General features: G+C 40.2%; 3 protein-coding genes across 5 annotated transcripts in view; 2 read left to right on the top strand and 1 right to left on the bottom strand.

The window, feature by feature from the left end:
* cenpp (centromere protein P) overlaps positions 1–19,704 on the bottom strand; it is an 88,853-nt gene extending 69,149 nt beyond the window's left edge. The window contains exons 1-6 of one of the 2 annotated variants that reach the window (XM_076743769.1): positions 19,524–19,704; positions 18,844–19,024; positions 18,454–18,608; positions 17,851–17,939; positions 15,962–16,050; positions 10,100–10,196 (exon numbers count right to left, since the gene is read on the bottom strand). In XM_076743769.1, coding sequence (XP_076599884.1) covers positions 10,100–10,196; positions 15,962–16,050; positions 17,851–17,939; positions 18,454–18,608; positions 18,844–19,001 — 588 coding nt within the window. In that variant the 5' untranslated portion in view covers positions 19,002–19,024; positions 19,524–19,704. The remainder of the gene's footprint in view (positions 1–10,099; positions 10,197–15,961; positions 16,051–17,850; positions 17,940–18,453; positions 18,609–18,843; positions 19,025–19,523) is intronic. The other variant, XM_076743761.1, reaches the window with a different exon arrangement.
* ogna (osteoglycin, paralog a) lies at positions 456–8,391 on the top strand. The gene is made up of 6 exons (XM_076743522.1): positions 456–704; positions 3,400–3,463; positions 4,499–4,663; positions 5,288–5,490; positions 5,913–6,005; positions 6,265–8,391. The coding sequence occupies exons 1-6, from the start codon at positions 549–551 to the stop codon at positions 6,433–6,435; spliced, it is 852 nt and encodes a 283-aa protein (XP_076599637.1). The 5' UTR covers positions 456–548; the 3' UTR covers positions 6,436–8,391.
* Positions 19,705–20,139: 435 nt separating the features above from the next.
* nol8 (nucleolar protein 8) overlaps positions 20,140–24,998 on the top strand; it is a 10,810-nt gene continuing 5,951 nt past the window's right edge. For both annotated transcript variants that reach the window (XM_076743509.1, XM_076743501.1), the window contains exons 1-8: positions 20,140–20,198; positions 21,157–21,304; positions 22,150–22,212; positions 22,584–22,662; positions 23,082–23,238; positions 23,731–24,029; positions 24,499–24,764; positions 24,997–24,998. The exon at positions 24,997–24,998 is cut by the window's right edge and continues 1,380 nt beyond it. In XM_076743509.1, coding sequence (XP_076599624.1) covers positions 21,184–21,304; positions 22,150–22,212; positions 22,584–22,662; positions 23,082–23,238; positions 23,731–24,029; positions 24,499–24,764; positions 24,997–24,998 — 987 coding nt within the window. In that variant the 5' untranslated portion in view covers positions 20,140–20,198; positions 21,157–21,183. The remainder of the gene's footprint in view (positions 20,199–21,156; positions 21,305–22,149; positions 22,213–22,583; positions 22,663–23,081; positions 23,239–23,730; positions 24,030–24,498; positions 24,765–24,996) is intronic.

The raw sequence follows: 24,998 nt of genomic DNA, 5'->3' as shown, positions 1-24,998 counted from the left end.
CGGCTGAGAGAAAAACAGAGCCAGTGCAGAAAAAAATCCCACTCATCCAGCCTAATGAAAGATAGGTTGGTTATTACGAGTCATTACTGAGTGGCCGGGCAGAGACCACAGACATTCCTCCTGACAAAACACACTCACACTGTGGTTGTCAACTTTCAATTTTCCTGCTTTCTCTGCAGTTTTTGCCGTGCGTATTTTTTTCTGTACACATTTAAGAGACATTTAACAGAAAACACTGATGCTTTATTCTCTTGTTGACTCTTTGTCTTTTTCCATATGTGCCTGTTCTTGGTGTGTCTGCCTCTTTCTGTACATCCTGTCTGTGTCTCTGTCTCTCTCTCGCTCTCTCACTGGTGGGTGGTCAGGGAAGGGTTAAGTGCTCTGCTCTATAAACTCTGCTTTAAGAGTCTGCTGGAAGCTACTGGTTCAGCCTTTAAATACAGTCATTTGACACATCCCAACAGGGGCTTGTAGCAGAGAGCAGCTGCTGACCCAAACTCAGGCTTTAAGGCGAGTTGGTGTGTCGGCATCACACTGCTTTGGACAGCATGAAGGCTCTCTTATTCACCTGTATGCTGGTGCCTTTGCTGGTAGCAGCCTCAGCCAGGGGGTCTGACCATGACTCACAGCTGATACCAGGATCTCTACCTGGCAGGGAGTGGAACGGATACATCAGCGACCATTTGAAATCAAGGAGGGCTAGGGTAGGAACTTTATCAATTACATCATGCTTCTGTGCCAACTTACTGATTTGCTCCAGCTTTTAATGCATTTTTCTGCAAGTAGTCCAATGTCAGCAAGTAAAGTGTTTTGATCATTAGTTAGTTTTTGCCGTTCAATTGCAGCATGACTTCAGAAGACAATCCTTACACTTGTGATTACCACTGTTACATAGTAATTCAATGTGATTTGTTGAAATGATTAAGATACATTTCTAAAAACAAATACAAATATTAAATCTTGTGAACAGAATTAAATTAAAACAAAAAAAACTGCTTATGCTGCAGTAAATATGAGCACAGAAACACACAGCCAGACAGATCTCTCTTATAACAGAAATTTTCAAAGATTTGATGATTAAAACAAATGAAAAAAGGGATAAGGGGTAACATAGAACATAAGACTGTAGTAATCCCCAGAGGTGATTAGGTAATGCTTAATAGTTGGCAATATTCAAAATCAATAATCAGATTATTCTAAAATCTAATAATCCACTTCATGGTTTAATTTAATTGAGTTTTCTCCAACTTGCTAACAACAGAAACTGTCAGCACTTGACTTCACTGTCCTCCTCAGAGATAATAATTCATTCAGCTCACACACACACACACACACACACACACACACACACACACACACACACACACACAGTCTAACTTAATCTTCCACCAGACAAACCAAACCCTGAAGCGACCACACTAGCCCTCATCTAACCACACTAACCTCTTCAAGAAAAATTTGAACAAACCAAAACCAAAGTCTGGTCTGGTTTGCCCTTCGGAAACACTTGCAGGAGGTGAAATATCCAGAAACAGCTCGAGGGATGAGGGGAAAGAAATAAGTGTGAGTGAATATAGCTCTGAAATGTAACTTCAGCTGTAATGAGTAAAAACTTCATTTGTGACCAGCTGTTTTTCATACAAACACTCTGTCAGTGCCAGACCCTTCAGGGATAAGCCTCATACCCTTTACCGCTGCTTCAATTAACCACAAGCTTCATTTAGGCTAAATTTATAATCCACATTGTGGAAAATTCTGTTTCCTTCATTTGATTTGTTTGAGGGCCAGCCAATTAGTTCAGAGACCCAGCAGCAGGGTCCGTATTTTGCTCAGGGACACTTTGGATACGGCAACTCAAGGAGACCGAACCCAGGCCCCAATGATGGAGGACAAATTAAACAACCATTAAACCAGTAGCGGTGTAGGATTCCAACCTTCATTAACAGTTACTTTACTGTTAGCACATTAGCTAGATTGGTTGAATGTTTAGATGATGCTTTTTGGCTGCAACCTTCCAGATATACCTTCAGATTCATGAGCTTCAGTGGCAAACGGCTCATTGGTGATCTGTTACCCAGCCACTACAGTTCAAAGACCTGAATATGGCAGGAACCGTCCCCATACCCAAAACCCCTCAGGTTGAAGGATGAAAGTTATCAGAGCCTCAAAGGATCTAAAGGCTTCTGGGGTCAGGGGCTAATACACAAAACCGTGAAACCAATCTGATTCTCATTGGCTCCAACATGACATCACTACAGTATTACACAAGCTTCACTTTACAAAGGCTGGTCATGGGTCACTGTGAGTACAAAGACACTTGTAAAAAGATGTACTGAGAAGGTGTGGTTACTTATCAAAAACTGCTGAATATCAGAAAGAACAACGTCAGACATCCGAGGAAGCAACTCAGGACAACAATGGGAATGAAAACTTCATTATCACGACATAAAAAAGAACTAATTTCTTCAACACCGCAGCTCACCAATAACTACAATTGTGCACACTGTGCAGCAGTTCAGGCTGTGGCCAGTTGTCAACCAGAAGCCGGCTGTGGACTATACTATATATACTAAAGAACAATTTGACAGCAAATATATCCTGCGAATCAATGTCAGATTGTTGATAATGAGGGCACTGAACAGAGTCTGTGTTCAGACTACTGTGCTGGCACAGTGGGGGCCAGATGCAGAGGCTCTGGCCAAAGCATTGTAGCAAAGACATTGAACCTGACAAAACTTTTGCAGAAAGTTACAATAGTAACAATGAAATAAATACAAACACGCATTCTTGGTAGACGACTAAGGTGAACAGTGTTCACCTGGACATTGTGGAAAAAGTGGATAAAGTGATGACCGTCATGATAACTTGGCAGAGCTGAAATGTGGTTCACATATTATAAACTGCTATTGAGCGTTTTGGTGTTGAAAATTTACACCTCTGTAACTGAAACTGGACTTTGTGGACCATATTTCATCTTCTCACCACCTATTTCAACAACACACCCCCACCAACACAGACTTGTTTTTTTTAAACATAGCATTGTAGTTGTAGTGTTTATGATCTGGATGCCCAATTAATTTATTAGACCCAACACAGTCTAACATCACACATTCAGGTGCCACGCACACTGTTCACGATTAATTAATTACCTATCAACTTGTTTAGTTGCACTGGATGGAAAAACAATTAATTTTGTACCTCCAAAGTAAAGGTACCTCTTTTATGCTAAAGACAGCAAACAGATATTTGTATGTTTTGTTTTGTTTGTCTACCCAAAATGTGGCACAGCTCAGTGTGTTAGTATATTTCCAAAACGGATACCCTAATGCAGGCAGTGCCAATGTTTTGCCTTGGTCAATGAGCTGGCCGGTGTATGAACAAGCCTTGTTTTTCCTGCAGAGGGCGCTGCCTCTTGCTGATGAACCTGATGACAGCCCAATGTCAGAAGGAGGAGACACCTCTGGTAAGAGATAGATCTGTTCACCTCATGTCAACATGGTCATACACACAATCAAATCAAATTAAATATAAATTATAGGGGCAGTGTAAAACTGCTTACTGATTGTTTTGAGTTGCTTTGACTCAATCTGTTCATGATTTGAAAGTCACATTCAGAGAAAAAACGAATAACTCAACTTAATGTTGAGTCGAACTCAAGCGTACATACTGGCAAACAGCCGTTACAATAGTTCAGCTAGTTGTGTCTTAAGTGTGGTTCATAATGTCTATCTCACAATCCATGTTTATAGGTTTTGGGGAACTCATGTACATCAGAATAGTGTTGCTGACTTGTGTGAAAACTTTGAAGTTAACCATCCTGGTTATAGTCAAGTCAAATTTATAGTGTGACCAAAGTGCTTTAAAAAGAGAACTGCAATCAAATTAAATAAAAAATAAATAGGTAAATAACTGTAAGAAACTAAATTGAACCACTTGTAAAGGTATATTAAAAATTAAGGGGACGGAAAGGTAATTGTAAAAAGTCTTTAGCCAAGACTTGTGGTGATAGGTGTTAAAGACCTGACAGTGAGGGACTGACTGTTCCACAGTTTGGGAGACGCACCGTAAAACGCTTGGTTACTGTTGGACTTCGACTGGGAACGTGGAACAGCAAGGAGTAGCTAAGCAAAGGATCTGAGACATGTCTGATGACATAAACAGAGTTACAGTTGTGAAGATAAAGAAGGTTGGAAGATGGCTGCTATTCATCATATTTTTATTCTGTGCCATAAAAGTCTTTCAAACTACAAAGTTAAAAAAAAAAAAATGTGGGTCTGACTGAACGGTTTGGTTCAGGTATTCTGTAGTGCAATATGAAAGAGGACAGATTAGAGCTGATGAGCCAACTAATCGATTATTCAATCAATGGAAAATTCATTGACAACTATTTTGACCATTAATTTATTGTTTAAGTCATTTTTCAAACTAAAACAACAAACAAGATATACAAGTTATTCTGACGATGGCTTGTTGTTCGTTTGATTCCTCTGTGTTGCAGACCTGCCAACCTGCCTGCTGTGCGTGTGTCTGACTGGTTCAGTGTACTGTGAGGAGGTCAGTCCAGACATGACCACTGTCCCCACCCTGCCTAAAGAGACGGCCTACCTGTATGCTCGCTTCAACAAGATCAAAAAGATCAGCACCAAAGACTTTGCTGATGTTGGTAAGTCTGAAAACTGTCTCTAACACAACCTGTTGATTTCTCAACTGAGTTTGTCTGGCCAGCTGTAAAAGATTTAAAGCCGGAGGTGAATGTTTTGTCATATGGCATGAGGCATTTGATAATTCTTGATTGAAATCCAGATGAAATTTTAAGAAAATGTAGATTGTGCTTTATTATCTAGAGAATGCCCTTGTACCAAACCAACCAAATGCCCCTCGGGGACAAATAAACACTTTGAACTTGTGTTTACCAGGCAGGAAGGGGATAGTGAAAAGGCACCATTGAACTGCATTATGGAAAATGTGCGGTGAGATCTAACAAAAGAATTAAATGTGATAAATACACCATAGATATCAGCTTTTGCTGACTGTTTAAAGTTGAGTGACATCATAATTACTCAGCCCCATTGAGAAATTCAGTGTTCATATTTAATTTTTGCTGTGCAGACTCATTGCACGTGACACAAAATGACACTGGTCTATGTAGCTTCACATCGTCATCTAAATTAACAACAAACTCAAATCTAATGTAATGTGAACATGGTGGCAACAACAGGAACAGAAAGTGAGATGTCCAAAATGGCTAAAATTGTCATAAAATATATATTTTTTCATCTACCAACAGTGACTCTGAAGAGGATCGACCTGACAGGGAACCTGATCTCAGAGATTGAAGATGGGGCGTTTTCTAAGCTAACTCTGCTGGAGGAATTGTCTTTGGCGGAGAACAGACTGGTCAAACTTCCTATGCTCCCTGCTAAACTCACATCCTTTAATGCCAACAACAACCTCCTTAAAACCAGGGGTGTCAAAGCTAATGCTTTCAAGGTACACATCATTATGAAGCTCTTCTTTGCACAAATATTATAGAACGTATCCAACCTCACCTGTCAGGTATGGAAGCTACACACAGTCACTATACCTTGCTGTTGTTCAAATAGTTTCAGCTCCTAACTCCTGTTTGTCCATGGATTATTTATGCTAAGCTAACCACATTCGGACTCCAGCTTTGTCCTTAATGGAGAGACATAAGATTGACGTCAATATTTTCACCTCACTCACAAAAAGAGAACAAAAAAGCATATTTTGCAAAACGTCAACAGATCCATATAACTCACAACTTTGCTATTGCCGAAGCATGTCTCGTTTACAGTCAAGTTTGTTGCATATGTTTGTGAGTACACCTTCACTTTCCACAAAGTGAAAGGACAACTAACAATAACTGAACTGAAAATTTGTTTCCCCAACAGAAAATGAGCAAGCTGGCAAACCTGTTCCTGGCAGATAACCAGCTGGAGGCTGTTCCACACATCCCTGACAGCGTTCGAATCTTACATCTACAGGTTTGTATCTTTGACTGACAAAATATACACAAATACATTTAATTTAGAAACAACTTACATCCCCTAATTGTTGTAAAAGTTGCTGTGTTCTAGATGTATTATTTAAAATAAATAACATTCATTCATTCAACTTTTTGCTAGAACTTACAAAATGAGATTATAACCAATACTTTATAGTCCCATATCGAGAGGATTTTGACTATGAGCTAAGATTTTATTTACTCTGATACATTCTCAACATTGTTTCCATTTCCTTCAGAACAACAACATCACTGAGGTCAGCATCAACACCTTCTGCAGGTCCAATGACACCTACTACCTACGACCAAGTCTCAGTGAGGTCCGTTTGGACGGCAACCCAGTGGTGCTGTCTAAGTATCCAGACAGCTTCACCTGTATGAAGGTACTGCCTGTCGGACGGTACCGCTGAGGAGGTAGAAAATTTACTGTAGCCCCTTTGTTGCTAATGGAGCAGTTTTCCCACAACAGAGCGCTGGGGGGGAACCGTGAAGTTCTGGATTTTGGGGTGTTGGTCCCGTGGTGGGGGTAAAGTTGCCAATGTTTTTACTTCAGCAAACCTACAAACAGCTTGTGACATTGTCAGGTTGAAATGAAACCACTCACTGGACTGAAGGTGTAGAATTGAAGGAATTTCTCTACTCTGGTCTTCCTCAGTTCTACCGACTGGAGGAGAGTACCAGGCATTTAAACGTCTACAGGAAGTCACACATGAAAGAGCCTCACTCACATGAATTGGTGCAAAACCACCTGAGAAGGGTGTGAATCCCTCAATATGATTCAAACCAAGTAGTTTGTCACACCACGTCAAAAATCAGTGTTTCTACTGGTAGTGAATATCCCTAATAAAAGGCAGGCTGAAAGGTCTGTGAGCTCCATTTCAGACAGTCTCTCCTCAAAGGCATTTATGGTGATACACTCAGAAGTTCACAAATATTTATCAGAACAAAAATTGTTCAGCACAGCCTTCCATTCCGCAATTGGAAAGCGGGCTTGAGATGTTGTTAATAAATTTGACAAGCACTTTGTTTGAAGCATACGAAAGCCTGGTCAAATGGATTGTAAGTGATAAATACCCTCAAAGATTTAGGCCACCTGTTCAGAAGACACAACAGACAAGGTGTCTTCTGAATGTCCCTTCTACAGGTGACATAACACCAGTAGAACAGATGTAACCCTATGAATGAGTGGAGAAGCGTCAACACCTCTACGATGACAGTCCAATTTATCGTTTCATTTTGACCTGACGCTGTACTACCTAGATGAGTTAAACTACACAAACCACACTGAACCAACAAACATGCAGTCACAAGCCAACAGGCTTACTTGTAACTTCCTGTACCAATTCATCTGAAACACAACAGGCTGATGTTTTCACACTCTTGGTGGAATGAATCCTAATTGTTGCTATAAGTCACTGTAAGTAGGTAACAAAATAACAAAATATTACGGCAACCTTCAAGATATCCTTGCCGCTTTTGCCGAAGTTGACCTCTTCCTCGTGTAAAATCTCTCACTTTGAGGTTTTACATTCAAATTAACAAACTGTATTAGGATACTTCAAGTAAAATATCAAGCAGGTGCTTCTAACATGCCACACGTTTATCTAGCCTTGCAAAGTCAAATCTTTCTCATTGTGGGTCATCAGGAATTTCATTTGGACAGATGTCATTACAAGAATACATGACTGAAGTGCATTGTTTGATTATGTGTATTAATGCTGTTGCATGCTTCATTTTAAAATTTCCAGACTAAAATTGTAGAGAAAATGAGTTTGTGGGATTTAGGCTGTCTTTGAGGCGAACATGCAAAAATAATAAAAGTTTTGAAAATAGAAGTTTTGTCTGACATACCATCACCTGTGACTGAAAATGTCAGTTTACAGAAACAGACACTGTTTTTAGATATTTTGGGGTAAAATATTTTCCAATCTAAGTACTGATGACATGTCATATTACTGTCTCACTGAGTGTTCTGTCAGAAAATGACTAGAAATGAATACAACACTGTGGGTTTTTGCCTCTGCCTTTTAATTATTCCATTACAAAATATCTTTCCTAAAGGGCAAAGGCTTCTCCAACTGCAGGCTTTCTTAAGCATTTTGTGACTTAGCTTCACTTTGGTTTTTAATTTATAGACTTCAGTTGAAGTGAACTGGGGAACAATGTATCTATGAACTATAGTAATGTGAAAGTTACTCCTTTTTATTTTGTCTGCTTTTAAAATGTCTTGCTTGTGTCCCTAAATCTTTCCTTCCACCTTAGAAATTATTACTGATGTGAATAAGACAGTGGTGTACAGGAAGATGTGTAAGTGACATGGCTATGTTTTTAAGATATTTTAATAAAGCTAAAATTTTTTAATTAAAGTGTGTTTGGAATCACAGTTCAAGTCTGCTTCACACGTAAAGGATAGTGTTAAATGTAATATTTAGCCGTAAATATAGATATTGGCTGAAAAACCCCCACAGAAACCACAATTATACTCTACACAGGGGTTTTAGCAATGGTTTTTCAGCCTCACTATAGATGGCATTGGTTTAGATTTACAATTTCAGATTACAGTGTTGAAAGTGTTGAAATTACCAACTGATATCACCATCTTTAAGCCGCACAGCTAGCACAACAAAAACACTAACTGCATTACACCACCATGGCTGACTGGAGAGTGTCTGCATGTTTGTGTGTCTGTGTGCAGAGACATTTAAGAGAAATTTGTCCTCAATGGAGAAATGCCAATCACTGATTGGCCACATGCTTGTAAATGTCTGTGGTTTTTAACTGCTACGTAGCCAACCTTCATCTGCAGTCCTGTAGTCCAAAAGTGACAGGCTGGTGGATGTCGTGGTCTACCAGCAACAAAAATGTTAAGATTCCTGGACTGTATGAGAATTATTTCTGTTTTATGTCTTTATTTGTTAATTCCTCTAAATACATGTTGATGTCTGTGTCACTAATGCATAGAAATCCACATACAGGGCACTGCCCACATTACAGCATAACAGTTACAATGGGAATTACATTTTTCCATAATAACACTGAAGAAAATGCAACTAAAGCAAAATTAGAGTTTAGAGCACACAGGCAAGTATGGAAAATGTGGGTTAATCCTCCTTCAGTCCAGCCAACTTGGCAGAATGTTACATTCTCCAAGTAAACAGCAGAATAGGTTCCATATTGCTGCTGCAGCTAGATTTACAATTTGACATTTTACTGCTACGTCTTTAATAAAGTCCCACCCTGACATTTACCATGCCTACGCTAATTCACACCCACTGCATTAATCTTCAATTCTGCACTCTTTCTTCAGCCTGAATCTAAGCAGTTTACAAACAATAACCCCGGAATCAAGTGGCCCTTTTTTGGAGGTGTCATTTTCATGGTTGACACAGAGCTGACACCATCATACAATGACTACAAAGTCTAATCTATTGTTATATACGGTATATTGCAGTACCGTGGGTGAAGCAGTGGGTAGTAAAGGGTTGCTAAAGTAAAGCCAATGTAAGAATCCTGCTGTTGTTTTGAAACCTGAAGCCAGTGTCTTCTGGTCACAAAGAGAAACTCTGTCTTCTGGACTTACCCTCTGACCTCCACTGATGGATGAGAGTGAAACCCAGCAGGGGTCAAGAAGAGGTTAAAGATTAAATGCAACCTAAAGCTCCCATTTTAGGTCTGTCTGGCCTCACACTGACTGACTGACGGACCATCTGGTCTCCCCACTGAAAGAATTCAGGATAGACTGATGCATCTAGTCCCCCACAAATGAGACATCATTGAGCAACAATCAAAAACGTACCCTGTTTCTAGACTCATACACAAACAATTAAAGAAAGGATGGGGTAATCTCATCGGACCAAATGCTGCCATGTCTCGAGAATGGTGGTGTTAAACACATTGCACTGAAGGAACCAACCAACCTGATCCAAATCCAGTTAGTCCTCCATATTCATTGTGAGGAACAGTATGTTGTGTGCCAAAAACACACAAATAGTTAAACACCATGGAGAGCAGGTGTGTGAGCGTGAGGGCTGCCAGTTTTAAGTTCATTTTTGTGCAGGTTTTATCTTCACTTACCTGGAAGTGCTGGAAAGTTCTGCACCGGTCTTCACATCTGTCTGAGAAAGTCCTGAGTGTCCTGAAGAACAGCAGAAGATCACTGCTCTCCTCCACACTGAAACGACATTTCATACAGCATTACAACATTATTAAGGGAATTTATGACTTCTGCTACATCGAAGTTGATGTTTTAAACAAAAAATATGCATCATTTGACTAAAAAATGGATAAAGTAAATGTGATCAATTATGCCTCCCAATGGATAACAATTTCTGTTTGAATACAACACACGCCAGAGGGTGCTATTATGGGATGACAGGAAAACACGGCTAAAATGTCTTAATGAATTTATTAATGGTGACTTAAATTAGCATCTTTAAAGATTTCTTTAAATTTCATTATACTTAAAACATTACGTCCAACAATCATAGCCTTGTTGTATCTCCAAATGCTCTGCCATTCACACAAAAAAAACAAGCAGAGTAAACCCTGAACTACCCACACAAAACCTGTACAGGGTAGCTTACAAAAAGATGCGTCTTTGAGTACAGTATGCTGTATATCACAAAGGCAAATCAGAAAGAAAAAAAGAAAACAGTTTTGGTCTGGTTCGCTCTATCCGAGTGAGCCCAGGACATTCTGTGAAAGGTTTTCCAGAGTTTTCCATGGGGACCCAGGGATAGACGGGAACCGGGTGAAGTTTCCAGACAACTGTTATTCCACACAGAGCTGATGGAAACATGGCAGCACCCTCTCATATAATGGAGCACTACTGAACAGACAGAGAGACTGATCCCTGGTTTGATATTGTTGTACCGAATTGATTTGGTCATACCGGTTCTGAATGGTGCAGTTTGATTATATGTTCAGTACAGAACCAATTAAACCATTCCGGTTATAAGTGCAAACCTAATCATGTACAAATCATATTGTGATTCTAATACAATGTGTGGACTTGGAAAGTTTAAATGGCTCCAGTTCATCATCCCAAAGAAGCAGTAAACCTTGTTTGCAGCAAATAATGGAAAAAAGATCAAGTTAAACAAGAATACTTTGACTAGAATTGGTGCAGCATTGTAGATGGTATCAAAAAATAAAATAAAATAAAACAAAATCAAAAAATAATGGTTGAAGTCGATACTAAGTCCAATGAACAGCGTTTCACAAAGGTTGCCCTAAATCAACAACTCAAAACTCAGATTTTTTTTAAGGGAGTCTGGGGCTGATTTGCTCCCACCTCAGATTACTCATGCACAGGTTTTGCTCTGGAGGACAGAGATCTGATCTCAACAAGGATAATGACAATAAAAAATACCAGGTGTAAACACAAACGCACGATTGCATCATTTATTATCCAGAAAAGGCATCCACATACAGTACGCATTTTAATACCAGGTGTAAATGGGGTGTCAGAGACCTGCATTTGCATCATTTCAAGTCAAGTCAGACATTTTAAGATAAATAACACACACCAGAATCTAATGGGTTGATTTCCATTAAATGTAATAATGACACTGATATTCCTTAGAAGATGAATCCTTTGATTTTTATGAGCCTGTGTCCTTCAACTAATTGAAGGTTGCCCACATAAAGAAATCATCACAGATTCAGTGCTGCTCTGTCATCTTTACATGCGTGCATGGTGTTAAGTGTTGCAATGTCTTTAAAGTAACAACTGTTTTGAACCTCCCGTTTAGTTTCAGAACTGCCTGATAGCTCCTGCTGCTGCCCTGACCTCAGCACAGTTTGGCTTCACACTATCAGCCTGGCTAAGACAAGGAAACACAAGCTGTACTGTAGACAGCCTGGATCGGTGTTTCTGCAATTGCAGGCTGGGAGTCAAAATTGTTCGTGTTTCAGGTGGCTTGGAACCCTGTATGACAAGAGCAGTGCTGTGTTTTAATGGCAGAGGTTCATAGGCAAGTTTCACATAACCCAGTCTGTCTCAATTCCTCTAAGCCTACCGCAAAACAAACTGCATCGCAGTTTCTACATCGCAGTTATTTGTTGACTGTAGGGCTACAAAAGTTTTTAACTGTTCTGCTAATAAACAGTTTGATAAAAGTGAGGCTTTGTTTACACAAAGCCATTTTATTCTGAATCGATAATTATGTGTTAAAATGATGTGTCCACGCCCCAGCTCTCTGTGATCACCTGTACTGAATTCACCACTTAGTTGTTCTCATTTACATATTTTTCTGTTTCTGTTGTCAGACAACTGAAGAATATGAAATTTTCCAGAATCTAATGAATCTAATCTAATCTCAAGTGTTGTGTGATACTGGCAGCGGACCACAGTGCCCACGGTGTTATATTAAATACTAACAATGTTAAAAACCCACTTCATGGAGACAGGAGAACAGATGTGGAAATGACGTGTCTGCTGAATAAAAATAACCAATAAAAATCACTGTGTCAGTGATTATCTTTAACAGGTCAGACAGCATGACTTAAAAAAGATTATCAGTCTGATTTGGACTATAAAACTATGACTCTCTCTCAAACACACTATCTCTCTCTCTCTCAAACACACACACACACACACACACACACACACACACAGAATCAGACAGCAGCAGTGTGTCAGAATCATTATCTCCAGTGTTTTTCCATCCGTTGTTTGCCAGTTTCTGCAGAATGGACCATACAATCCAGATGTGGTTTGGCCTCAGATATATAGAGCAAATCGGACTTCTGCTCTGTGGTGCTGATCCACAGACAAAACAGACGCTTTCTGGCAGACTATAGTTATAAAGACAGAAAATACACCTGAGCACTGAAACACAACGCTGACAACCCATTTAGTTTATAAACACTACTTCCCTTGGATGTAACAGGAGTCAAGACCAAAGCAGGTGCTCCTGATGCTCGGGTGAAGACTAGAGTTCACCACAGCTTCAAGGCAAACTGCTTTGTCGTATGCTGAAAAATTATATATATAGCATAGAATTATATAGAAGCTGTGTATAGTCAGCTCTGGTTATTAAAACAATAACCAGAGGTGACTGCTGGACACTGCATGGTGGGAATTCACGTGTATGTGTGTGGCTGGATTTGAAAGTTTGGTTCAGTCGAATACTCTGGTTCATTTCTAAAGGTGAGAGTGAATAGGCAAGACTCAAAGGTCTGCGTGGCTGTGGTTTGATCAGATTTGTCTGACATTGGCATCTCCATGAAGCATGAGCAAACATTCCCATAACTGTAGTAGTAGTAATAACATTCAGATTGCTAAATGCTGATTAGTAGACAGAAATACATGACATCATCCTTTTCCAACTGAGCTCCACCCACTTCAAACCAGAAAAAACACCAATCCAGAAACTGGCTCTCAGGGCCTTTAAACCAAGTGACCTTTGGCTCTGTGAAACAAATAAAACTTGACACTAACAAGTATGTGTGATGCTCATGGACTGTGAAAGACATGGACGTAGTCTCCCTGACATCACCCAAAGGTTTCTGAAGAGCCACTGTGAAGCCCAGTGACAGTGGCTCTGGCTGTTGCCATCCGGGCAGTGCCTGACTTTGCCAAAATCCCAGCTAATCCAAAAATGGGCAAAGAGGTGGAGCTGAGATGGGCAAAATGAAGCCTATTAGATGAAATCTAGCAACAGGTTGTCACAGCCATGCCCATAATTAAGCATATATTTATTTTAAAGCCTCCACACAGTTGTGATGGACAGGAAATTTCTCCACTTTGTGTTAACAAAAAGAACAACAGTAGTTTATTGACAGGACACTGGGACATGTAATAGATCAGAGTGCATTACAGCTATTTTTAGAAACAAATAAAGAAAAGCTGTGGCCTCACCAGACCACAGTGAAAGAAAACTGTTTTTCCAAGATGGGGAGCAGGTCAACTAAAGGTCAAACATTACTTCACACCTGAAGTAATAAAAAAATGGGATTAAATGTGAAACAGATTCTGTGCTGAAATATAATTTGTAACCCGCTGTCTTTGATCACAATGAACATTTTCCCTGCAGTCTAAAGCACCTGGTAGGAGAGAAATAGTGACTAAAGTTCCAGACATTAAGGAATAAACCTCAACAGACCAGATTCAGCCCAGACAGTTTGAACAGTCACAGCAGGATAAAAACAGGTGTAACTAATATTAATGATGGCTGAGCTCCATTTACAGGTAGGTGTGCCAGTAAGCCAGCACACCTAAATGGAATGCAGCCATGATGAATGTAATGAGTTACACCTGTGCTGGACAAGTCAAAATGTCTCCCGTGAGAAAGGCTTGTTGTTTGTGAGTAAAGAGCAGACAGAGTAGAGCAAGTGGATGTGTGAGTGAGGACGTTCAGCTGGTTGACAGCCGTTTGCACTTTGACATCTTCTTCTACTTTCAGAAACACTTGAGCTGAACTGAAAAGACAGATGACAGGAATAATATCTAATCCTGACAGGGATAATATCCAATATTAAATATGTAGAGCTGGACTGAGCATACAGTGTAAATAAAAGGACAAACTGACTGGCTGCCAGGTTTCAGTCCAAACACACCGCTCATAATGTACCAATTAGTTTTCTAAAGTCAATTCCAATCTGATAGCAGATTCACATATGACGCACTTCAGTTTATGAGTTTATTTTAAAAACTCTTCCCCTGGTTGTTGACCCATGCGAGGACACACCATGTAGACAAAAGTATGCAGACACCTGAACATTATAGCCATCTGTGACAGTTGAACATGTGATTCTAAATCCAAAAATGGGCATTAATCTGCTGCTGAAAGAGCCTCCACTCTTCAGGTTTCAGGCTGTCCACCAGATTTTGGGAACTGGCTGCAGGGATTTGCTCCCATTCAGCCACAAGAACAAGAAGTCCAACAGTGATGTAGGGTGATAAGGTCTGGCTCACATTAGGCTTTCAAGTTCATCCCAAATGTGTTGGATAGGATTGAGATCAAGGCTCTGTGCAGACGAGGAAAGATTTTCCACACCAAACTAGGAAAACCATTTTCCTGTGGGCCTGGTTTGGTGCACAGCAGTACAGTAATGTCCATATACTATTAGCCATATTGTGTCAGCCCCATGTTTTATCAGATACATTGGCGCGCTATTAAGGGTTGACATGCACTATAGACATGTTCTTTAAATTACTATTAAATAAATAAATAAAAATAATATGTGCAGTCATACCTGCACCAGTTTCATTGAATTCACAACAGAAGCACTTTCCATTGACAGTTTCAAGACCGCATTTCTTGTTTTGGTGTAAATCTCCATTTCAGAGGTCAAATTTCAGCTGACTCTGACCTGCAAATTTCAATGTTTAGTCAACAGAAACAGTGTTGTCTTGATGCGTCTTGTGTTTGGAGGCAGAGGAATCATAAGTCTAGTGATATGCCATCAGCAAGTTGAGTAAGTATTACCCTACCAGACTGCAAACTGCAGCATCACTGTCACAGACCTTTCAAACTCTGTGATCGCTCGCTTACTATTCATTAATTCAGTGGACCCTGACATCGCATCAGAGAAATCGAGAAATCTATTGCTAAGAAGTTGATCACTCTAGAAAAGTTTCGTGTTGAGGAAAATGTTCATTCCAGATACATGTAAGACCTCACAACACTGAACAATCATTGGTGACGATGCAGCAGAATTCCATAGGGAGGAAGAGTGGGTAAGATTATTTTCAGATGATCTTAAAATGAATCTGCAATGTTTGTTGTTCTTTCTGATTCTTTTAAAGATGTTTTTGGGGACGGATTGGACAGAGACAGTGAAAGGCAGACAGGAAATTGGAGGGGGGGGGGGGGGGTACAACATGGAAGAAAGGTTGCCACCTGGAATCGAACCAGCAATGGCTGCAACAACACAGCGCATGCTGTAACCACTCAGGTACCAAAGCACCCCTGCAGTATAAGTTCTTACCCAGACAGGAAACTGCCGAAGCTCTGCAGGTCACTGTCGTCCATCACCACGTTCAGATCACTGATCATCCTCTTGGAGCCCTGACCCTCCTGCAGAACAAACACACCATCAATTTCTGAGTTTAAAAAAATAATACACATACACACATACACACACACACACACACACACACACACACACACACACACACACACACACACACACACACACACACACGGAATGCTCCAAAAACACCTGTTTGTAACATTCCTGGAAAGGCTCAGTCATTCACCAGCAAGGATGGAGCGAGGTTCACCACTTTGTGAATACATGATTGTATAAAGGATATTGTTACATTGGCTTGGGATCACTTTGGAAAATCGTTGTCAGTAAACATTGCTTTGCATTCTGTTTTTATTTACGTTTTACGCGGCATCCCAAGTTTTTTGGAATAAGGGTTGTAAAAAGTAAGCATTAATCCAACCATAATAAAGGGTAAGAAGAGAGTGCATGTTTACAAAATGACTGTTTCCAAATTACACAGCCAAATAATTAACGTGTTTATTAAAACAAGTTAAAGCTTCAGAAAAAAAACTATCATTTTAATGACATTTCATGAGCCAGGCAGGAGTGATTCAATGAAACCAGCTGTTCTGGGGGTTAGTCCAGTTAGAATGAAAACCAGAAGACTGTTGGACCTACATGAAGCTTTACAGATCACAATAATACAGAATCTCCCTGTAATATAATTACAATTACTGTTGACTTTACATATATGGTATTGACTGATGTCGAGGGTCAACCATCACTGTGATGGTCCAAAAGGTGCCTGTAACAGGCCTGGAGGTAGGGCTGCGCATTGAAGTTCAATACATTTTGGACCAAAATGTGTCTGTGTATCATAAACTGTCAAGTACTGAAAGTTAGCATCAAATGTGCTGCTTGTATATAGACAACATTTAACAAAACATTGTTCTGTAGAAAAACATGTTTGCAGCTCTCACAGTAAGGTATGGCTAAAATGGTCATTTTAGTATCATTACTGAAACCCAGCATCATATCAGCACTAGAATTGTAAGATTTCAAAGGACACCCAGTTCCACCTGGAGGAAAGTTCTATCACATTTCTTGTGCATGAACTGCTTGTGTACCAGGACATGTACAGGGGACATGTAAAATGTCTAATTTAGACAGTTCTCCAATTGGAACTCTCAATTAGAGGAAGTGATCATAACATATAAAAAATACAGCCTCTATTTTGAAGAGATTACGTATAAACCTGAATTGTTATTGCTGCCAGTGACATGACTTTACCTAATACCGCCTGAAACTGTCCTTTCCACTGACGCAGTTTGATCTGATGGATGATTGGATGAGACTAAAGACCTAACAGTGATTTTTCCTCGCTCTCAAGTGTGCTGCATGTCTGACAGCCGTTTCTGAGGTCTGAGGAGCTGCGAAAATCTAAACTGTGCACATGATGTCTCATCAGTCATCTCACTCAAACACTGAACATGGCCCGCTGCTGCCCTCTGCTGGCTGCACCCAGCACCAGCACCTAGTCTGTGTGGAAGACCATAGTCCCACAACAACAATGGAGAGAAGCAGACTGAATTCACAAACACTTTTACATAACTTGTGATGAGATCACCTACAGTATATATGGAAACTAGAAAAGACAACAGTTTCTGAAGATATTTCACTGATCTCACTTTCACTGAAACATGGTGCTTCAATACATTCAGAAAGGCTAAAAGCCCCAATAAACCAACTCCACTTGTCAAATGCTTTGGTAAGGAGATGACAGAGGGAGTATCTTCAGCAACCTATAGGAATGGTGACCACAGAGGGGTTTGGAACAGAGACCCTCTGTCTCTTCAGCAGATTAATTAAACAATGAAATTACTCACCTTGACCTCTGAGAGCTGGAACTCCACCTGAAAGACCAGTTCAGAGCAGTGACCTGATACACAGAGCTGCTGGACCAGCTTACTGCCACCTAGTGCGTACACACACACACACACACACACACACACACACACACACACACACACACACACACACACACACACACAAACACACATTACACTAGTGTAATTACATTAGTACATCACAAGGGATAGATTTAAAAGGTGCTCTGAGTTTTCTTGCAAAAAAGACAAAAGGTTAGGTTTAGATTCAGTAGGTTTTTTCACCAAAACAGACTGCGTGTGTATAAATATTTCAATTCTTGTATTGTTTACAACCACACATTGCAATGTTTCTTGGCATGTTACTGCTGCCAAATGTCAATCAGTGGAATAGTGTGAAACCAGCAGGCTGTGCAAAGACTTGTGCACGATACAAATAAAATGTTGGCAGACTCTTCAACACAAGCACTACTCGTGGTCAAAAACTCAAATTTGTTTCTGATGTGTGGTCATGATAATACTACACTGATTATTTTCCTCATTCATCTACAAAATGGCAGGACACAGAGAAGGTTGTGAATTTGGACACTGCTGTACTGTTACTGCTTTGCAGAGTCTTTGTGGTGCAGCTGTTCAAACTGATGGCATTCATTTGTGTCTGCCACTTCAGATCCTCCTCCAGCTCCTCCACCTCTTCCTTCAGCTTGGACAGCACCTTCTCCTTCCCTCCTCTTTGTTTCTGTCCGCACACATGTGACCTGAGGAGACAGACAACATGCTGTTCATTTACTGTCATGACAGTTCAGCACTCCTGGTGACCATTTCCTACTTACCCACACACCTCTGCATCACCTGGGTGTATTTAAAAGTAAGTTAAACAGGAAAAGTAGATTTGATATGTCCAGACAAATGTGGGAAAATGCTACATGTTTAACAGTGAATGAGAGTATGACAGAGATTTAAAATAAATGTTGAATTTAAAATGAAACTGACATGGCATCCTGCATTTGTCCTCTGAGGTGGAACGTGATGTCCATGTTGTTGTCCTGCTGTTGACTCTGCAACGCTGCCACTTCAGCCTGGAGACGCTCAATCTGAGCCTCGAGCACCCTCACCTCCTCGATGTTCTCCTCGCTCATCCTCTCCTCCATCCTGAAGGACAAACACCAACTGACTAATCAATGAGAAAAAAGAAACATTTCTAAATTTCAACGAGTGAAGAGGGCAGCATAAAACACTGGTGCACCAATACATACAATACAAACAACAAACTAATAAGACAACTATCATATAAAGGCACAAATAATGTACAACATGCAGTAGGTGAAAAGACGCTACCTGAGACTGTCAGAAAAGCAAATATTGAAATAGCCTTTAGAAGAATGACGAGAAAATGCGAAACAGATTATGGCACCATTCAGCATTGAAATGATTGTAATATTAGCCTGGTAAACTTATTAACAGAAAGACCGTTTTTTCCAGTGTGAATGCATTTACCACCCCCAAACACGTCCCTGATAGTATAAAGTATAAAGGAAACACACTGTCACAAGGGTTCATTTGGGTTACGTTAATTTTACTGGCAGTAGTGATATCTAGCTAGCTAAAAAGACGACGACTTTAGCAAAAACATTGCAGTAGCTAAGTGAAGGTGTCGTGTCAAGTTAACTTACCGTATTCGTGTCCGTTATAATGTCGAAATATTTAGATAAAAGCCACTTTATAACAATTAATCCACATATTAGAAAAGATTCGTTGTAAGGCGAGAGTAAAACGCAATCCTGAACCTCACCTGACTGATTCTCGTTCTCACTCACCCTGACGACCAAAACAGTTTGGAGCCTCGCGCCCTCTGGACTGTACCACTTTTCAGGTGTCGAAGGGAGGGAGGGAGAAACTGTTTCTGTGGAAAAGGGTCAGACAGCGTGCCTCTGTACATAAAAATCTAAGAATATTTATAGTTGTACATTTCAACAGTACGCATAAGCACTTATTATTGCTCATAGGCACGGAACGAGAACATTTCCGAGCTGAAAATTGTGAGAGTCCCCTCTACATGAAAAGCCCAATGAGACGCAAACGTAGGTAATCTAGAACTGCTGACTAATCAAGAGAAAAATGGTTATTTCTTCGTTTATTAACGGATATAACTAAACATTTTCATAGGCTATTGTGCTAACATCCATTTTATGCCTTTATTTGTGGTTTTATAAAGCGCTTGTTGAATCAGATTGCAAATAAACCACAGCGGAACGTTTCAATTCTACGGAAACAACTGCGGAAGGGAAAGTCGGCGGGAATGCAGCCCCGGACAGAATTAATGGTGACACTAGTTGGATACATGTGAGGTAAACATTTACTGGTTTTCTTGTCGATATGTTAATAATGTAGTTTGATCGTCATAGCTCTTTCAGCGCAGTTACAAGTGAATTTATTTTAGAGGTATTCGTTTATTTACACTCTTGCGTGTCGTTGTTTTAGTTGCTCCTAAGATTCAGTGAAGATCTTCAGGCTGAGCTGGATGGAGACTTTAAACTCCACTTATCATCAAGAAACAGCGTTGGTTTTAATTGACACTCTTATTATTATTCCCTCTTAGCGTAGTCTGTCCATCTGGCTAGCATGGTTGTTAGCATGTGAATTTTATCAATTGACATTTCTCGTTTAATTTTTCTCACACATTTGCTAGGTCCAGCTAGCCAGAGATAATATAGTCTAACAAAAACTCTGCAGTAAACCTGCCTTCATCAAGGTTATAATGATCAGTTGTTGTTAAAGCTGTCTTAGAGAGAGGCTGATTGAACTTCATGGTAATTTAGCAGGCTGTAGTGCAGATTTCTTGTAGCTGAAGGGAGCCAACTTACACTCCTATACAAGACTTAGTGATGATTCCTAAAGCTGCCACAAGTTATGAATCTCAGTAGCTGTGTGTGATCAGAAACAGGTTTATTGGCAAGTAAGGAAAAGACAAGAATCAAATTTACAATAAAAACATGGAATATATACTTGTTTTAAAATGTAAAGAGCTGTACAGTGTTTAAATTGGGCAAAATATTCAGTATTCAGTGTTTCCTAAGTGAAGACCTGAAGACAGTGAAATGACAAACTTAATCTATTATCAAAAAAGCCATTGAATACATTTTGGATACATCAACTAATCACTGATTACTCAAACCTTACTGGGACTGCTCAGGTTCAAGTACTCACACTGAAGCCTTATGGTTCATTGGTCAGAACATACCAATCGTCTAATGATAAGTGGATAGGCAGTTAGATGGCTGACCCTGATGTTAATTGTTTGCACAGCGGCAGTGTCATCGTGGATACAGAGCGATGCGGCGGCTGTACATCGGTGGGTTGAGCCACTCGGTCACCCAGAAGGATCTGAAGGATCGATTCGGAAAATTTGGAGACGTGGAGGATGTAGAGCTGCGGACCAGGAGGGACGAGGAGGGTGAGGGATCCAGTACACACTCTGACAGTATTGCTGATAGCAATAAATGTTTGATTTTTAAATTCATTGTTTGAGATACGTTCATTGTTTGAGATACGTGCATACATAATCCGTCATGGTTAACATCATCATTATGATGTGAGACTGTTAAATAAAATCCCTCTGTTGCAATCAAGGAATCACCTGCTGACCAGCAACTTTAGTAATGCAAGAAATCTAATTCGCATTATAGTTTTAAGTAGTTTTGCTTGTTGTTTGCTTTTAAATGTCAGACGTGCATGCCACTTGAATTATCACTAGAATACAAGTTTTTGATTAAGATCTGATATTAAATTGGTCAGTTTGAAAATATGTCACAACAGCTGTGATTCAGGCCTCATTCTGCTTACGATCACAAGAATGAAATTGTTTTAACTTTGTGATGTTTAAAGGCAAAATGAGTAATATCCACTCACACAGCAAAATAAGTAAATACAGCAGAGGGCCGAGTCTCTGTAGATACATCCACTGCTACACACTTCTAGTGGGTCGTATGTGATGATTGAGAGGGATTACTTTTGTGTGAGTCTATACATTGTTCAATAGGAAAATCCCACTCGTTCTGCCTTTACATTCAATGATTAATTCCTAATTCAAAGACAGAATAAATTTTGATTGTTCCAGTAGCACACTTCAGGATGTTTCAGTGTTTTCCAACAGCAGATACACAAATTAAATTTCGTGCATTTTGTAGTTAATGGAGTAAATATCTATAGTAGAGTCATATTTCATTCTTTACATGTTTTTAGTTCAGAGATCCTCCTCAGTCACCTGCACGTGTTCTGACTCTTGCTGTTCTCCTGCAGGTGTTCCTTACAAAACCTTCGGCTACATTAACATCAATATTTCAGATGCGGACCTGAAGAAATGTAAGAGACCTGAGCTGCTGCATGAATTCAACAACTTGTTCTATTATTTGTTCTGTTTAGATGGTTATTCAGACTGTGACGGTGTCACCTTAGCTGTCACAAGACAAAAACCCTCAACTGTAACATGTCATTTAACGTCATTCAACCATAAAGTCTTATTTTACTTGAAACAGAAGAAAATACTGTTTCTCTTGTTTTATATGAGTGTCTGTATCTCGAAGCTAAACAGAAGCAAGAACATCACTGCTCTGGAAAATTATTCAAACATGGTGACTGGTTTTGTGTTAGTGTCTCTTATCTTGTGTTTACCAGAACCGACATCAGAGCTTGTGTTGTATCATCAGTGTGCGATCGCTGTGTGTCCTCTGCAGGTTTGACGGTGCTGAACAAGTCTAAATGGAAAGGAGGAACTCTGCAGATTGAAACAGCCAAAGAGAGCTTCCTGCACAGGTACAGTTGTGTTCACCACAGCATGAACAATTTATTGCCATTCATCAATTTGTTTTTGAAAAGGGCTGCAGCTAACAGTTATTTTCATCATAGGCTAATTTTCTAATTTTGACAAAGCTAAAACCTCTTTTAGCTTTGCCAAAAGTCTCTTAATTTACAAAATGATAGCAGGTCAGGAAGTATGATGCAGCCTCCTGTGCTTTAGAAATATTAAAAAGGCTTCAGTGGGATGAAGGCGTTCAAATGGTCCCAAACTGTTCACATTCAAATAGATTCCAGTGATTCTTGAGGGAAAAGGGACTTTTTACAGCAGCAGAGAGTATATTTAGATAATATACTACCTGCCTGAACAGCACACTGATAATCTATAATGACAGATTCTTCCTGATCCCAGCAAGTTTATGGTCTTTGTGTCTTAGACTGGCTGAGGAGCGGCAGGAGGCAGCAGAGGAGCGCCAGCACAAGCCTGCAGCTGAAGACACGAGACTGAAGATGCTGGATTCCCTGAGCAAAGCCGGCGTGGACAACTTCACCATGAAGGCTGCGGTGCCGGGGACCGAAGTACCAGGACACAAGGTTTGATAAGCTCGCCATTTTTTTCAGTCGATGGTAACTGCTGTCACTGAGACACTTCCTGTGGATTTTTTATATTAAAAGCTTCCAAACAAAAGGGAGGCTGGAAAACTTTCAATGTGAAAAATCTGGAACTGTTGGTTTGAGATTGGAATTAATTGGTGAATGAAAACGGCGTGTTGTTGAAGAGATAGAGAGAACAGTGTTGAGTAGGACATGACTGTTGTACTGACAGAATTACTGCTGTGGAAATGTACGTTATACAGAATTGATCAAAACAACCGATGAAAGCGGAGAAGTGTTGAGTTGCAATTATTAGAAATGAGGTGAAATTAGGAATAAAAGCCTGTCTCTAATATAAAGTCCTCGTTGTTCCTGTCATTGAGGTAAATGAAGGCCTCGTCCACTACTGGAGAGTTTACAGTAATCATCTGTATGTGACACACAGCATCATGTGCAGGGATGTTGACTGTCCTCTGTGTGCTTTGGTTTCAGGACTGGGTGGTCAGTAAATTTGGGCGAGTCCTCCCCGTCCTGCAGCTCAAGTGCCAGAAAGGCAGCAAAGCTCGAATCCTGAAGTATGACCCCTCCAAATATAGCCACAACATCCGCAGGCTGGACCGGTCCAACACAGACCAGTACACACCTGTCAGCCAGCTCACCTGGGAGGTACAGGGAGGGGACGATGACATCAGCAAGAAGAGGCGGGGAGAGTTCCCCCCATATGAGTCATCGAGACCCAAGAAGAGTCGGACAGACGTGGTTAACTGTCAAATTGCTGTGGGCAGAAACAGGTGACCATGTGATGCTTTCTGCTGCTGAAAGTCTGACCCAGAAGTTCCACTTGATTCTGAGATTCTAAAAGGTTCCTGGTGGTTTCTGTAATTCCCAAACCTTCCTGCTGGTTTCTGGGTTTCTCAGATTTTCAGGTTTAATTTCTTCCTTGGATTCTTAAAAGTTACTGATCTCTAGCATCACCTTAAATATGTTTTGTCTAACAGATACAGTGTCATGTACATTTAGTGCAAGATGGCAAAAATACAGCATGATTTACTTCATTTACGTTCGGTCAATTACTCTGCTGGTATTGATAATTTGAGGTTCTTTTTTAAATTTGCTGAAGAACCTTTGTGAATCTTTTAGGTCACAAAAATCAAAGTTACTGGCTTAAGATTTACATGGTCTTGATTCCACTTCTGGGGTCTCCACCAGGTTTTATACTGCTCCCATCCGCCTGTCTCCTTCTTATTGTTCTCCTCTTAGATTTAAACAGACGGTTAATTCTGTTGATCACACTGAGGACCATCAGTTCACCAACGGATATGAACGACCAAGCAACCACCGACTGGCTCAGAGGAAAAGGGCAGCGACTGACAGTGATTTAGATTCAGACGAGGAAATCCGTAGACTGGTGGCGGCTCAGAGCACCTCCCATGTTGCAATGCAGCAGGAAGTGGACGAGGATAACCTTGAAGTGGTCGGCCTCGACTACTTAGTGAAGCCTGGAAGCTCCCGCCAGCACCAGAAAGGTAATAGATGTTTTCCTTCAGTCCTCACTGAATCCAGTGTCAGCTGATAAATCATAAAAATTGATTTATTGGTCTATCTGTCATAATAACCAAGAGGAATTATGTGTAAGAGAATTAAAACAAGAGAACATTTTCATAACATGATATGTCAAAAAACCAGGCAAAATCTCTTTTAAATCTGCTGTAAAAATCTGATAAATGGTGCATGAAGAGTTTTTCTTTGGGATTTCAGGT

The sequence above is a fragment of the Chaetodon auriga genome, chromosome 2 (assembly GCF_051107435.1).
Source record: "Chaetodon auriga isolate fChaAug3 chromosome 2, fChaAug3.hap1, whole genome shotgun sequence".
In the NCBI taxonomy this organism is placed as follows: domain Eukaryota; kingdom Metazoa; phylum Chordata; class Actinopteri; order Chaetodontiformes; family Chaetodontidae; genus Chaetodon; species Chaetodon auriga.
Note: the sequence above shows the minus strand (reverse complement) of the source record. Positions and strands in the feature narration are given on the sequence as shown.

Bases quoted from the DNA above. Each gene is read 5' to 3' on its own strand.
- ogna (XM_076743522.1), top strand. From the start codon at position 549: ATGAAGGCTCTCTTATTCACCTGTATGCTGGTGCCTTTGCTGGTAGCA. The intron at 705-3,399 runs GTAGGAACTTTA...TTTTTCCTGCAG, and splicing joins TGAAATCAAGGAGGGCTAGG to AGGGCGCTGCCTCTTGCTGA. The intron at 6,006-6,264 runs GTTTGTATCTTT...CATTTCCTTCAG, and splicing joins TTCGAATCTTACATCTACAG to AACAACAACATCACTGAGGT.